Source organism: Cygnus olor, chromosome 1 (assembly GCF_009769625.2).
Source record: "Cygnus olor isolate bCygOlo1 chromosome 1, bCygOlo1.pri.v2, whole genome shotgun sequence".
Classification (NCBI taxonomy): domain Eukaryota; kingdom Metazoa; phylum Chordata; class Aves; order Anseriformes; family Anatidae; genus Cygnus; species Cygnus olor.
In genome coordinates this window covers 103,077,952-103,093,226 of record NC_049169.1, presented here as the reverse complement: position 1 = coordinate 103,093,226, position 15,275 = coordinate 103,077,952, and the positions used below count along the sequence as shown (strand labels likewise).

At 45.5% G+C, this 15,275-nt stretch overlaps 1 protein-coding gene across 1 annotated transcript in view; it reads left to right on the top strand.

The window, feature by feature from the left end:
- LOC121078590 (alpha-2-macroglobulin-like) overlaps positions 1-14,880 on the top strand; it is a 40,941-nt gene extending 26,061 nt beyond the window's left edge. The window contains 20 exon segments of the mRNA XM_040574941.1: positions 85-206; positions 3,941-3,992; positions 4,652-4,735; positions 4,862-5,038; positions 5,539-5,623; positions 6,156-6,172; positions 6,175-6,294; positions 6,297-6,310; positions 6,602-6,676; positions 7,399-7,429; positions 7,432-7,503; positions 7,506-7,562; positions 8,558-8,781; positions 9,369-9,587; positions 9,829-9,956; positions 10,318-10,408; positions 10,999-11,073; positions 11,496-11,598; positions 11,751-11,792; positions 12,753-14,880. Coding sequence (XP_040430875.1) covers positions 85-206; positions 3,941-3,992; positions 4,652-4,735; positions 4,862-5,038; positions 5,539-5,623; positions 6,156-6,172; positions 6,175-6,294; positions 6,297-6,310; positions 6,602-6,676; positions 7,399-7,429; positions 7,432-7,503; positions 7,506-7,562; positions 8,558-8,781; positions 9,369-9,587; positions 9,829-9,956; positions 10,318-10,408; positions 10,999-11,073; positions 11,496-11,598; positions 11,751-11,792; positions 12,753-12,778 — 1,814 coding nt within the window. The 3' untranslated portion in view covers positions 12,779-14,880.
- Positions 14,881-15,275: the final 395 nt, after the last annotated feature.

Below are 15,275 nucleotides of genomic sequence, written 5' to 3'. Positions count from 1 at the left end.
ACAGCAGAGAGTGCCCAGCACAAACACAAACCCCCGTTTCCCTTGTGCTGCCCAGCAGGACTGGCTGACCCTTGTTTCCTCCAGGGCAGGTGGAGTTCTCGGTGAGCGCTGAGGCCGTGCAAAACCAGCAGCCGTGTGGGAACGCCATAGTGGAGATCCCTGAGAAAGGACGGAAGGACACAGTCATCAGACAGCTGCTGGTGGAGGTATGGGGGATGCTGAGTTAGGTGGCACAGAAGAGTAATAATAATTTCATGCTACATAGTAACAGTTGCTGCATGATAAAGATCGTTAAGTCATGATAGCAGAAATAATGGCTCTTATTCTGCCTGCTTCATTAAACTAAGAGTTGATAAATCTCATACAGGCCAACAGATCCCATAACTCATAGAATTGCTGTCTTAAGTAAAAGCAGTGTATTACATTACATAAACAGGAAAAATAAGCAATCATGGCACGTTCATCCCAGAGACATCATCTGGGAGAAAAATGAGAACTCCTTGGTGTTGCCTGTAATAAGTCACAGGGATAGGCTACAAATGGAAGCTTTGCCAGAAAACTTATGTCTCCTCCAGCACATGACCAGTACTCTAGAACATGAAACAGTTGCCACGATCTATATGTATTTCCAAACAAAAAATACCATCATTGTTTTGAATTGTTTTTATTCTACTTTTAAGAACGTTTGAACTGACTTTTTATTTTTGCATTCTTTTCTACATTTTTTTTCTTAGACACTGTTTTACAATGATTAAACCACAGTTTTTATGATAAATAGGCAGTCATAAAATTTATCCACAGTATTAAGACTCCCTGTGATATTAATGGCAAACAAATAATACTAGCTTTTTGCATAGTGAGTTCTATACAATATCACGTCACAACATTGTCACTCCTATACACGAAAGGAAAGAAATAATCTTACTTAAGAAAATTTAGTCAAGACATCGCAACTCCTCCATAAATTTTAGACATTCCAATTTTCAGTTAGGCAGAGCTAGGATTCATATAATACGTAACTTCAGAAAATGTTTTGATAACCTGTATGTAATGATGGAACAACAATCCTGTTTTTGTTTGTTTGTTTTGTTTTATTTTTTAATTTTGCTTATTTACGAATGAATGTGATTGTACAATGCATTCCATGTATCAGGGCACAAAGAACTATTGAACATTTCAGGAAAAAATTTGCAATTTCATACATGCCTTCTGGAAAAAGAGTAATTACTTTGTTCTTTGAAGATACTGGAAGATAATTGCCTCTGAATTTTAAAAGAGTCTTTCCTCCCAGATTGTGGGGTAGTGAAAATAACTGAATAAGAATTAAAACAACTTCTGTTGAGTTGTCTAAGAGATTACTGGTATTACTCTGTTATTGTAATGAAGTAATTAGTCTACCTCATCTAGCCCCGAGTGGATAGAATCAGAGATTAGCATCCAACAATTAATTAGCAGGGGTGGATACAGTGCAACTTGCTCGGAGTGGAGCTTTGTCGTCCCAAACACACAAATGTCAGTACCCCCTGCAGCAGGTCATGGGACTCTAGGGAGAGCAAAGGGAGATGACCAGAGCCCCTGGGGCATCCTCTTGCCCCTCGGGAAACCAATTCTTGATGAAAGCTAGTTGGGATACAGGATTTTTTTTTTCACCCAGGAATTGCATATCTGGAAAGGAAAATCTTTTGAATAGTTAGTTTTGTATATTTTAATTTCCTGTTGAAATGTTCAAAATCAAACAAAACAATGGATTCTCATTTAGTTGCATTTCAGGGTGGTACACTGAAACAAACACCAGGAGCCTTTGCAAACAAGCATTTAGCTCAGTCGTAGTTTATCCTAATGCTTTCTCTCTTTTTATTGGATTTTGAATTTTCCCCAAGCTTTTAATCTTTCTCCGTCTTTTTATATTGAAGAGTGAGAGACAACATGTTTTAACCGTGTGAGAATGTCAGGGTAATACCATTTTTTACATGCTGGAAAAAAAATCAGCTGGCAAAAGCTGGAAACCAGTAATGAAGAAATGGCAAGACTCCTGTTTGGAGGATAAAAAAATGTTGAGAGGATCTTACTAAATTAAACTCTGAAAAAAAATGTTTTCTAGTAAAGATTTGATTCCTGAGTTTTATGCAGAATATTCTAGATCACCTCAACAGAAAATATGTCTTCTTTTTTGACTTTTCTGAAAAACTGGTCAAGAATTTTCTGAAATAGAGGAACAGAGGTTACCCTCATTAAACGTGGCCAAAAATCACCAGTTGAGTGGCGTATATTTAAATTTTGGTTTTTCTAATATGTCACTTGTGGGAGCATTGGAGTGCTTTAGTTATCACCTGTCAAAACTCTTGCATGAATATCCTATAGTGTCACAATCAGCTGTAAACAGAGTCTGAAATGTTCTGCTAGGCTGGACTAAGGAAAGTATCACCTTGGAAGATAGAGCCCTGTGGCTTCATTAGCACTGTCGGTAATGTTACCTTGCATGCTATCAGCTTTATAAACTGTGAAGCCACGAGGTTTCTTTGAGTAATTGGAAAGGAAAGAATAGTATTAAATTTCGTGTTTGTAATTAGGCATGTTATAATTCTGTGTTATAGATGACAGATGTCATCTACCTGGACTTCTGTAAGGCTTTTGACACAGTCCCACGTGACATCCTGATTTCTAAATTGGAGAGGTATGGATTTGAAGGGTGGACCATTCGGTGGATAAGGAATTGGCTTGAAGGTTGTACTCAGAAAGTGGTGGTCAGTGGCTCTATGTCCAGGTGGAGGCCAGTGACGAGTGGTGTCCCTCAGGGGTCTGTCCTGGGACTGGTACTGAGTGCACCCTCAGCAAGTTTGCAGATGACACCAAGCTGAGTGGTGCAGTTGATACAACATAAGGAAGGGATGACATCCAAAAGGACATGGATAGGCTTGAGAAGCAGGCCCATGTGAACCAAATAAGGTTCAACAAGTCTAAGTGCAGGGTGCTGCACCTGGGCCAGGGCAATCCTGGACCTGAGGACAGACTGGTAGAAGAACTCATTGAGAGCAGCCCTGTGGAGAGGAATTGGAGGTTCTGGTAGATGAGAAACTTGACATGAGCCAGCAGCGTGTGCTTGCAGCCCAGAAGGCCAACTGCATCCTGGGCTGCATCAACAGAGGAGTGGCCAGCAGGTCAGGGAAGGTGATTGTCCCCCTCTGCTCTGCCCTTGTGAGGCCCCACTTGGAGTGCTGCATCCAGGTCTGGGGCCCCAGCACAAGAACGGTGTGGAGCTGTTAGAGCAAGTCTGGAGGAGGGCCACAAAGATGATCAGAGGGCTGGGGCACCTCTCCTATGAAGAAAGGCTGAGAGAGCTGGGGCTGTTCAGCCTGGAGAAGAGAAGGCTCCGTGGAGACCTCATTGCGGCCTTTCAGTACTTAAAGGGTTCTTATAAAAAGGATCGAGAGGGACTCTTTACTCAGGTAGATAATGACAGGACAAGGGGGAATGGTTTTAAACTGAAAGAGGGGAGATTTAGATTGGATGTCAGGAAGAAATTCTTTACTCAGAGGGTGGTGAGGCACTGGAACAGGTTGCCCACAGAGGTTGTGGATGCCCCATCCCTGGAGGAGTTCAAGGCCAGGCTGGATGGGGCCCTGGCAAACCTGATCTAGTGGGTGGTATCCCTGCCTATAGCCTGGGGGGTTTGGAACTAGATGATCTTTAATGTCCCTTCCAACCCAAGCCATTCTATGATTCTATGATTTTATGATTCTATCATCAGTTTTGTGTACAGAGGAACGTCTTTGTAAGCAACTTCTAAAGGCTTTGCATTATGAAGTAATTACCACAGGAGAATTTGCAAGTATTTTGTTTTCTCTTTAGTGTCCCTTCTAGTTTCTCTGCTGATAATTCTTTTATTTCTTTTTCTGTCTATTTCTCACTTTTTGCTTTTTTTCTTCCCTCTTCCCCAAAGCCAGAAGGGATGGAGGTGGAAACTACATATAACTCTGTGATCTGTGCATCTGGTAAGAGCTTATTTCTTTCTAGGACTTTTTTTTTCTTTTTTTTTTTTTTCTTTTCCCTGAAGAAAAGACTAAGACATAAGGAGAAAATGAGGCTTAAAAATTATAGACATCTAATGAAACTGAATAAACTAGATGTATCTCCAACTGGTAGTGAAACTAATTCTTCCTAAACAGCTGTGATTGTAATAGTTTCTGCAAGTGCAGAGGCAGAAGCATAGCTCTTAGGAAGTGAGGCTGCCTAGGTCCCTGTGGGGACAGAATATCTGGTATTTATTAGGGTTATCTCTAATGTCTTTCATTCTATGGAAGTAAAATCACAAACCGAACTCTGCCAGGACTGCCCACCAAAGCAGGAGAGGCCAGAAAAATAGGCTAGAAAGTGTATTTTCCAAACCAGGCCAGCTGATAGTGCAATGTAGAAATCCATAACATTTTGTGTGTGAGAGTATTGCAGGCCCAATGGAAAATGTGCAGGATGGGAGGATTCCACAACAAAAATGCAGATGAATGGATTTGTTGAAGGCAGGAAACCCCTGTGCAGTGAACTGTATCTCAACCAATTAGCTGACACACATGCATGTAGACATATCAGGAAGCATAACCAAACTGATCTGGTTGTTGTTCTTATTGTTGTCGTTGTTTTGTTTTGTTCTTCCCAGAAAAATCAATGTCAGAGACAGTTGCTCTAGTTCTCCCGGAGAATGTGGTGGATGGTTCAGCCAGAGCATATTTCTCAGTGCTAGGTAAGTGAAGCACTTTCAGTGTCACATGCTATTTTAAAACACTGCCATGTTTTTTCAACCTGTGCATAGTTGACCTCTGAGCCCTGAATTGTGCTAATGTGCCCTTGAAAATCTCTCATTACCCAGGTGACATCATGGGCACTTCCATGCAGAACCTGCACCAGCTCCTCCAGATGCCATTTGGCTGCGGGGAACAGAACATGGTCCTGTTTGCACCCAACATCTATGTCCTGGACTATCTGAACAAGACAGGGCAACTGAGTGAGGAGATCAAATCCAAGGCCATTGGATACTTAGTGAGCGGTGAGCTGGGACACAGCTTCTCTGTTAATTCCTTTCCTTGGCATATGGATAAGGACACTTGACCACTGGCATGTATGATCTAGGGGAGGTTTTCCTAGTGCATTCTCTTGAAGGGGACATGATCCTGTAGTAGGCTGAGTGCATATAATACAGTATCTACAAGAGAGAGAATTCTGCACTCAGGTAGAGGTGCAGGGTGAGAGAGGGCCCTGTCCAAACAGGAACATAGAAAAAGTCCAGAACTGGCAATAAAAAAACTCTTTTCTGTAAGAAAATGGTTTTATGAAATATATAAATCAGTCTGTAACCATTAATCTTGGCAGCTGCTTATACTGAATCGCAGGCCCCAGAAGGTCTTTAGGATTGAGATTTCAGAAGCGTTCTTCACCTTTGGCTGGGCCTGAATTTTTACAGCCAGAACAATTTCTGCTACATTTCATTTGTATGACTCCTTGAAAAGTACTGAGACAACAAAAATATTCTTCTGCTCTCCATTTCAGGGTATCAAAGGCAATTGAACTATAAACACTGGGATGGTTCTTATAGCACCTTTGGGCCCCAATATGGGCAGGTTGGGAATACCTGGTAAGACTTCAGTACCACTGGCTTTGTATTTTTGCTCTTCGTCCCCTCCCTTTTCTCAGTGTCCTCTTGTGCTTGGTCATTGTGAAAGCTGAAATGGAGGTGGAGGTGAAAGGATAATCATGACATCATAAATAATCATGTGGGATAAGAGAACAAGGAAGGATGCTAAGGGAGATCCCCTTTAGGTTTGTAATGGTGCACTGATAGCTATTTACCTCCCCAGTACCCTGGTTCAGCTCAAGTTAGGATGACCCTTAGGATGCCCAAGCAAGTTCTTTTTAACAGATGCTGATGAATCCCTAGAATGCAATTGCCCACCTACCCACAGTCCTCATGTCTGTGAATGGCAGTTACTTTTAGCATTGGTGCCTGTCTCACCAAATTGCTAAGCTAGTTTGCAGTTTCCAACCAGTCCACATAACCAAGTTCTGGAGCTTCTACTGCTTTCTTCCAGAACAGTGATGTCTGCATGGGCCCCATCACCTGTGATGGATACAGGGCCGGCTGTCTCAGTTCCCTCTGTTGCTTTCAGGCTCACAGCCTTTGTCCTCAGTCCTTTGCCCAGGCCCGGCCATACATCTTCATATATGAGAAGCACATCCAGGATGCTTTGATCTGGCTCACTCAAAAGCAGAAGGAGAATGGTTGCTTCTACAGTTCTGGGACACTCCTGATAATGCCATGAAGGTAATATATCTGCCTGTTTGGCTCCATATGGGCTTTGTGAGGTTGGAAGTTGACTGTAAGTCAGCCTGGGACCAAAAGAGATATATCAGCACTTGGGGATTGGGAAGGAGGGGGAATCTATGTATATGAACTATTAAAAAAGCAGGAAGAAGCCAATGGCAACTTCTGAAGGACTTAACCATAAGTAGGAGGCTAGGAAGAATTTGTCTTTGCATGATGTAGATAGCATAGCACAGGGAGAAGTCAGTGGTGCTCTGTGGGAATGACGTCTACTTTTATGTTTCCCTGCAGGGTGGAGTGGACAATGAGGTCTCACTGACGGCCTACATCACTATTGCATTGCTGGAGATTCCTCTGCCTGTAACTGTATGTGTCACCTGAGTCACTATTGGTAGTAACTTACCCTACTAGGCTCCCACAGATTATCAAGCCCGTTTACCTTTTAAAGAGGAAATACTGTCTGAATATTCTTTCTTTTCAAGCCCAGACTAGAATAACATTTCCTCCAGTCTCCTCCCTTGTCCAATCCTGTCTCCCACATAAACATTTCATTTAATCTTATTCTAAGTTCTTTTGTGAAGGATCTTGCTTTTGCTCATATAAAAGAATACACCATGGATTAACTGTGAGTTAAATAATATTTAAATCCCAGAAATGACCCAGATAGGCTTTCTACATCCAAAAAATTCTCCTTTTCTGTTGAAATTGTACATTCCTACCAGAACACTAGTAAGAGCCTACTGTGTTGGCACAACACCCCATGCAATCAGTCAGGTAATGAATACTTTCCTAGGCAGAAGGATTAGAGACCTACTTCCCACTTTTAAAATCAAGCTGGAAAAAAACATTGTAACGTGATGTATTAGAAAAGAGAAGGTACTAAATGAGGAACAGCCTCTGACTGTCCATTTGTTACCTGGGGTAGCAGACATGGAGGGGAAGGAACAAATAATGGTACAATCTCCATCAGACAGACGAGTGGGGTTTCCAAGGGTCCGTGTGTACCATGGACCTATTCTTCCTGTTTTTCTACGATAGAATTCTGTGAGAGAGCTTGTTGCCCAGTCTCACTGTCTCCCTCTCCACAGTACTCAGTGGTGCGTAATGCTCTCTTCTGCCTGGAACGGCAGCAAATGGGAAAGAAAACCACGTGTACACCAAGGCACTGCTGGCATACGCCTTTGCTCTGGCAGGATGGAGGAGAAGCGGAAGGCGTTGCTTGGCTCACTTGAAAAGGAAGCGGTGAAAAAGGGTGAGCGTTCCTGGTGGGACATTGCTTTCTTCCAGCCCACAGACCTTATCTTTTCCCTTGATAAAATGGCTTTTGTTGGCGGGGCAGTGGGTGCAGGAAATGGCTTGTGTGGGTGGGGAAAAGTGTAGGGAGAGGAAACACTTGTGCAAGGTGGTTGCATTTTTGACAGCTCCCTCTCAGTGTCCAGTCCTACTTCTCTGCTCTGAGGGGATTCCTCAGGAGGCACTGCACAGCACACCATCGGTGCTGAGCAAAAGCATGACTCTGCTAGCATCTCACCTCGGTCTGCTCTTCTTGTAACGCCAACCACTGCTTAGTAAAGGCTTAGCAATGTTTATGGCCGCTCCTTCCTCCCAGCGGATGTGCTCGACACAGAACAAAGTACAGAGGATGATAAACCAGGGAAGAGAGAGATGTGCTGAGACAGAAGACAAACATACGGGTCATTTCAGAGGTCCTAGCGTAAGCTAAGTGTCTTGCAGGAAACCGCATAAAAACTCAGAACTGTTCTGGTAAAGTCAGCCTGTACAAGCCAGTTTGCCCAAGCGTTGTCTGTCACAGTGGTGAAGGAAGCATCATCAGCACCTTCTGCCTTCTGCACCACTTCTGTGGGTGGCTCTCAAGCCCTGCTCTCATTTTCCCTCACGGAGTTTGTTACTTGTCCCACCCAGGCATCTCTACTCAAAATGGGACAGTGTCCCAGCCTGGTGCTCTATGTAGATCTCTGGCTCCTTGAGGTGTTCAAGCCTTTAAATGCCTCCATGAGCGTGGAGTTTAAGTGGAAGTGGTATCCTGGCGCGAAGACAGGGCCTCAGCACTCCTAGACTAGTTGTAACATGCAACGAGTGAGGTGCTATTTCACCCTTCCTGTTTCATCCTGTATTTGCATGCTGGGGGCTTTGTCCTCACCGCAGCACCAACAGGGTCAGTAACTCCTTTTGTGCAAGTAACTATTCCTTGTTGTCTTCTTTGCCCGCTCCCTGCCTCCTGTGAAGATGGGTCTGTTCACTGGCAGCGGCCTGGGAAAGAGATGGTGGCTGATCTCCCCTACTATCACTACCGAGCTCCCTCTGCTGAAGTGGAGATGACGGCCTATGTGCTCCTTGCTCACCTCACCACACAGCCGGCACCTTCCCAGGAGGAGCTGTCGTTTGCATCTCTTATTGCAAAGTGGATCAGCGGTCAGCAGAATCCCAATGGAGGCTTCTCCTCCACCCAGGTGAGCAACTTCCCTCCCGTGACCTCACACATCAATGTCAGGAGATTGTCAGAGTGTCAGAGAGCAAGGTAGGAGCACAGTAAGGTTTGCCCAGGCAGGGACTGTACCCTGCAGTCTAGCCCTGTAGCATCTGCCGCAGCTACCAAATTCCAAAAGGCTGGAGGCCAATATATATGTCAAGTAGAACCACTGGGAGTGACTGGTATTTTGATTCATGACCTGGCTTTCTTGACAAGGAGGGACAGAACGGCAGTGGCACGAGTGACACTGCAATTTGGAGCCCCCACCACAATTTGTGCGTGCGTACGCAGGTGCTGCTTCCCCTGTGGAGAATGGCTTTGAAGGCTCCACAGAGCTCCACGACAGGGAGTTGAGGGACACGCAAGTGCTGTGCAGAGGACACAGCGAGAGAATTGGAAGCGTGTAAAAACTCACCTTTTCCATCTCTCCTTACTTGAGACTGGAGAAAGCGGAGAATGGAGGAGAGGGTGCCCGCCGCCAGCCAAAGGGCAGTCTCTGGGAGGATGGGTTGTGGAACGGCTGACTGGGCTAACCCAGCCCTGGGTGCCGGGACCTGTCTCTTGCAGGACACAGTGGTGGCTCTGCAAGCCCTGTCTCTGTACGGAGCTGTCACCTACGCCAAGAGTGGAGCAGCTTCCCAAGTGACCCTGAGATCTGGAGGGGACTTCCAGCAGGACTTCCAAGTGGACCCCTCAAACCGGCTGCTGCTCCAGCGCGTGCCCCTGCCCCAGGTGCCAGGGGAGTACAGCGCAGAGGTGTCTGGTGAAGGATGTGTCTACCTGCAGGTGAGGGTGATGGAGGCAGATGCTGTCCCGGGAGGGGAGCCCCTTCCCCGGCAGGAGCCAGGGAGAGGACAGGAAGGACAAGGGAGAGGGGAGGAGTGTGGGGGAAGGCTCTGGCAGAGGAGAAAAGTGTTGGTGTGCGGGGGAGAGAGCGGGATGGACAGAGCTGGGCCCGTAGACAATGGTCTCTCTCCTGGGTTGTGCACGCACACACACGCTCACACAGATGCTGGCTCTCCCCCAGACGAGCCTGAGGTACAACGTGCAGCCCACGCAGGAGAATGCGCCCTTCACGCTCCATGTGTACACCACCCCAGAGACATGTGAGGACTCCCGGACTCCCAAGGTCTTTGACATAGGCATAAACGTCAGGTAAGTCCGTGCTTGGTCTGAGCCTTCCTGAGAAGCCATGGGAGCTGGAGGAGCCTTGGTGGTCCAGGGTGAGCCAGTCTGGGTGGGGCAGGGCAGCCCCCCGCAAGGTGGGCCAGAAGCAGCTGGGCTGGGAGGAGAGGCTGTGGAGGAAGGGGGCATCCTGCAGGGGTGGTGAAGCTGTGTGGGGAGCCCAGGGCTGCAGGAGTGAGGGGTGGCACAGGTGACTTGGGAAGTGACATGGGCTGGAGAAGAAGGTGTTGGGCTGCCAGAAAGCGGTGGGATGTCAGGCGTTAGGGAAGAAGTGGAAGTGCCCCCGGCTTTGACATGAGGTGCTCTGAATGTTTGCTGCTTGGTTCCTCAGTTACGCAGGCGAGCGCAACGTCTCCAACATGGTGATTGTTGATGTGAAAATGCTGTCGGGATTCATCCCTGTCAAGTCCTCAGTAAGAAAGGTAGGAGCCCACGTGAATTATTTCTCCAAGGATATCTGCCCCTAATCCATTCTCTTTTTAAAGGAGCCCCTAGTTCTTCTCCTGGTACCTTTTCCACTTTTAGCCGTGCCTCATTTTTCCCCTGGTTCTTTACCCTTCTCCTGTCTACAGGTCTCCCGTGGTGCACGAGGGATTCCAGTAGCAGCAGCCCCTTCTCACACCTGTACCACTTTTGGTAGCTTGCATTAATGTATTGTGTGGACCTGAGCCTGAGATTTGGGAAGAGACCTTCAGGTCCAATTTCAAGTATTCAAGAGCCTCAAAAGATTTTCAATAGCTGTGAAAATGTCATTCCCTCATCACTTTTTTTACTTTTTTTTTTTTTTTGTCAAAGAAGTGCTACAGCATGAGATGGTCAGAACTGGGATAAGACTTACCGTGAGGGGCTCTACGCAAGAGTATTTGCTGATTCCTATAGGACGTATTTTGCCCATGCATTACTTCTCAGCCTCTACCTGCTAAAAGTTTCATGATAGGTAGAAGGTTCAGTGAGTTGAAGGAGGAGTGACATCCCTTCAGGTCTGTAACTCTTCCTTGTCTTCTCTTTCCAGCTCTCAAGCATTCGGCCTTTCCAAATCCAGCGAACAGAAGTCAGCTCAAACCACGTTCTGGTGTATGTAGAGAAGGTGAGGACAAACTCAGGGTTGCAGAGGGATACATGATGGAGCTCTGAATTACATTGGCAATAGCATGGACAAAGAAGTAATGGAATGTTAAGCACCTCGAGCCTTGTAACCATGAAACACAAACCTGTTTGCCAGTCTCCTCGTCTCTCTCGCATGGATGACCCCCATCTCAGCCCTCAGCAGGTTTTCTCTCCGTGCCTGCACACAGATCAGCCCACACCTGCCCACCAGCCACCGGCTCCCCCAGTGTGGGGAAAGGCCCCAGGGTTTCCCCTTGCCCCTCAGCCAGGCCACACACACCCCCAGGGCCCAGGGCACTGGTGGCAGGGAGAGCACTCGTGGAAGGAGGCCAGTGAGGAGACCGGGAGAGACCAAGGCAGATGCAGAGGCACCCCTAAACCTCCCCTGCTTCCCTTCTCCAGCTGAACCACGAGACCTTGAGCTTTTCCTTCACGGTGGAGCGGGACATCCCTGTGCAGGGCCTGAAGCCAGCTCAGGTGAAGGTCTATGACTACTACGAGACAGGTAAGTGCGGGTCTGGGGGTGCCCTTGGGAACGAGTACAGGGAGTTGGATATGTGGAGGTGCATGGGAGCTCTGGGGAACCACAGCTGCCCCTGGCACCCATCCCTATGCCAGCCAACAGCCCTGCTCTCTCCTTCCCCTTCTGTTTTCCAGATGAGTTTGCCACACAGGAGTACAGCGCTCCCTGCACCACAGGTAGGGTATGGAGTGCTCTTCTCTTCTTCAGAGTTTTCTACATCTTCCTCACTGTGCATGAGGTTTTCCAGTCAGTGCTCATCTCTGTCTGACAGTTATCTTGAATGAGATTTTCCCAGTGCATAGGCACAGATTTTGGATGCAAAACTGTGAACACAGGAGACACAGTGGTGTTGTCTCACTGAAAACTGACTCTCCTTGAATTCTTACAGTCAGGTTCTTCTGGCTTGACTGAGGGTTATTGTCCAGTTGGTGCCCCATATCCTTCTTCTTTGAGCTCGAGTTTCTTACATCATTTTTGTTGTCTTGGCATCAGGGTATCTGCTGGTCCTTCTTGAATACTCCTGCTAGTGTAGCTATGGGATCTTGCTGATCATGGGACTTGGCTCTTCCAAACCATCTGGCACTCTGCTTCCCAGAAGTGCGCTGTCTAAATCAATAGAACAAATCAAGGTCACCAACATATATATCCCATACAGCAGCATGTCACGGTCTGACCTTCCATGATACTGTACCATGCTCCAGAATCTCCTGCCCAAGCATGGTATACCTTTTCACTAAGGCTGTAATATGGTGCTGCTCGTAGCTCCTCATTTCCTACTCTGAGTATACAGCCATAAGTGCAACAAGAAGTCCTCATCGAGGAGGAATCCTGCACAGCCCTTACTAATGAAATGGTTTGTCCATTTTAAGAACTTGGGTTTTCCTCCCTCGTGTGTGAGAAAAACTGCCCTAGTGACAAACCCACACCTGTACACACAGCAATGACATTTTTCATGGGGGGAGCATAGCTATACAATATGGCACCCCAGCCTGCTTAGCAATTGTATGTGGCAAAGCCTTACATGCTGGTGGCACATTGCAGCATGATACATCTTGCTCTCTTTCTCTCCACTTGAGAGAGGGAACTAGCATCTCTCTCTAACTCCTGTCCCCTTCCATTTTCTCTCGTCCTTGCAGAGGAAGTAGATCAGGGCAACGCATGAGGAATACTCCAAGCTGCTAGACCCCACCTGCCTCACTATCACCACCATCTACAGAGAGAATAGACTGACATTTGGATAGTGCCTGCAAGGAATGAAAAATGAACTTTACAAACAAATTAACTGTACTGACCAATGATTCTTGAACAGCTTATTCCCAGTTCTGTTTCTTGCTGCTCAATCTCCAGTCACAGCTTTAATCTCTCTGGCTTCTTAGGTTGAAGAGCATCCCATCCAGCCATGCTTCCATGCCTGTGTGCAGAACTGTAAGGCTGACAGTTATAAAGATAGAAGACGATTTAAGTCAGGGTCACTTTTCTAATGTAGCTCTCTCCAAGATGTTAACTCCAAACGTGTTAGCTGAGATTCTGTCTAAACAATGGAGAAGGACAGGTACTTCTTGAGAGCAATTTCTCTTCCCTGGCTTAGAAACCATGACTTGATTGAATTGCCCTCTGCAGGTGCCTATCCATGTCTCTTACCTGGAGGCAGTCCGGATGATCAACTAACGTTACACAAAATAATGTGCCCAGGAGCCACTCCTTCCAGGATTGTTTCTTATTCTTAGAAGTGTGGGAGTAGATTAACAGTCTGCCCTCTTCTAAATTAAATATGAATAAGCTTAGAACATGCAAGGGTGTTGGGGCAGTGGAGGGCCAGAAGGATATATGCATATACTGTGCTTTCAGCTGATAACTTATAATAATAGCCTGTTCTCCAGATGAAGCTTGGGCCTTCTTGTGGAAACTTCCATGTGTTGTAACTGCTGCTTCTTGGAGGTTCCCAGGGAGTTATGAGTAAACACCGTCTTGGCAAGCAGCATGGCCTAGAAGCTAATAGCATTTACCAGTACCCTAACTATCTCAGTCTAGTATAAATAGCATGTTTATTTAAATCATAGGGTTGCTTTGGTGAAACTGTCCCTAATCCTCTTATATTAAGGTGTCTCCAGGTTGTGACTGTTTATTCTCATTAAATGCTTATTGCTAGATATCATGGCTTGTTGTATATCCAAAGTATGCACAGCTAGTTGTTGCATCCAATTTTCTCTTAGTGCGCCTATCCAAACAATGGTACTGAAAACAAATAAAGTTCTTCAGCTATTTTGCTAAATATTAATATTATTTCACGTTATCTCTTGGTGATTGGTGTTTGCTCACCCAAGACCTTTTTGACATCTCATATTCAGAGAAGCCTATGAAATCAACAGGCTTCAGAGAATGCTGAGCAAAATTTCTAATTGAGCATGAATACTAATTCCATTTTTATTTGATTTAGAAATAGTAAAACCATTTCATTTCCTACCATAATTTATTTTCCAGGTGCTCAAAGCAACATAGTTTTTGGTTTCTGAATGAAACTGTTTTGATTTTAGACCGTTGCAATTTGCCTTTGAAGCATGTAAAGCGTGCTCCATGGGGGCAGAAATGGAATATTCAGATATTCTTGTGCTTTCCTACAGTAGCGTTGATAAAGTTTCCTGTGTCATATGCCATGGAGGGCCCGCAAACATGTGACTGACAATTCACATCCTAGTCAAGCAGAGGGATGTTAAACTACTTTACAGATGTGGGCTAGGTGGGGAACTCCAGCCAGATGATAAGTGATGTGGCTACTCATGGGCAGCAATTAGGTGTTGTCTAATTTAACCTGGCAGCAGCCAAATATTGTGTTAACTCTTTCTATGGTAGAAAACCATTATCCAAATTCTGTGAATGGAACATATTCCAGAGATTTTACAGATTTTTAAACTAAATTGTCATGATGATCACTTTGTTTCATTTGAGGCAGAAAAGATGCAGCAGCATAACCATGGTAAAATACTTGCCAAAAAGCAAATGAAACTAAAGGAGCTGTTGACATCTATCTACAGGTTGCTGTAAATGAGGGTCTGTATTTGCAAACCTATGTCTGTATTCACAAATTTGCACACCTGGCACTTTTGAACCTGCTTGCCCTTAACTAAGTCTCAGCTGGGACTGTGTACCTCCAATACTATCTCTAATAATCCCAAAGCAGGAGGGCAACTATAAAAAAAAAAGAAAAAAAAAGTGCCAGAGCAAACTGCTTTCCTCACAAAATGATGAGTTTTAGCTCATAGAAGGGAAAGAGGGTCTTCAGACACCCACATGGATGATGACAACTCAAAGAGCTTAAGCAACATTAAAATAAATATAAGTTATTTGCTTAATCTGTGACGTAGTATTGACAACCTGGGTCTGTGCATATGAAAGAAGCTGCATGAGGGACTCCTACAGATGTGTTTGCTTAAGCTATCATTGGAAGGTTCAAAGGCACTTCTGCACACGGAGCAATTTAAACAAAATACACCACATGCCATATGACCTAGTGAGCTAGGGCTGATCTCTACGGCATCCTTGGGAGAGACCCTTGGGAGACTAGAGAGTATGTGATAATTTGTGTAACTAGCATGCAAAAAGTTTAACCCAAACTACCAGAGAGGGATCCAGGGCCTCTATGAATTCTGCTGAAACACTCT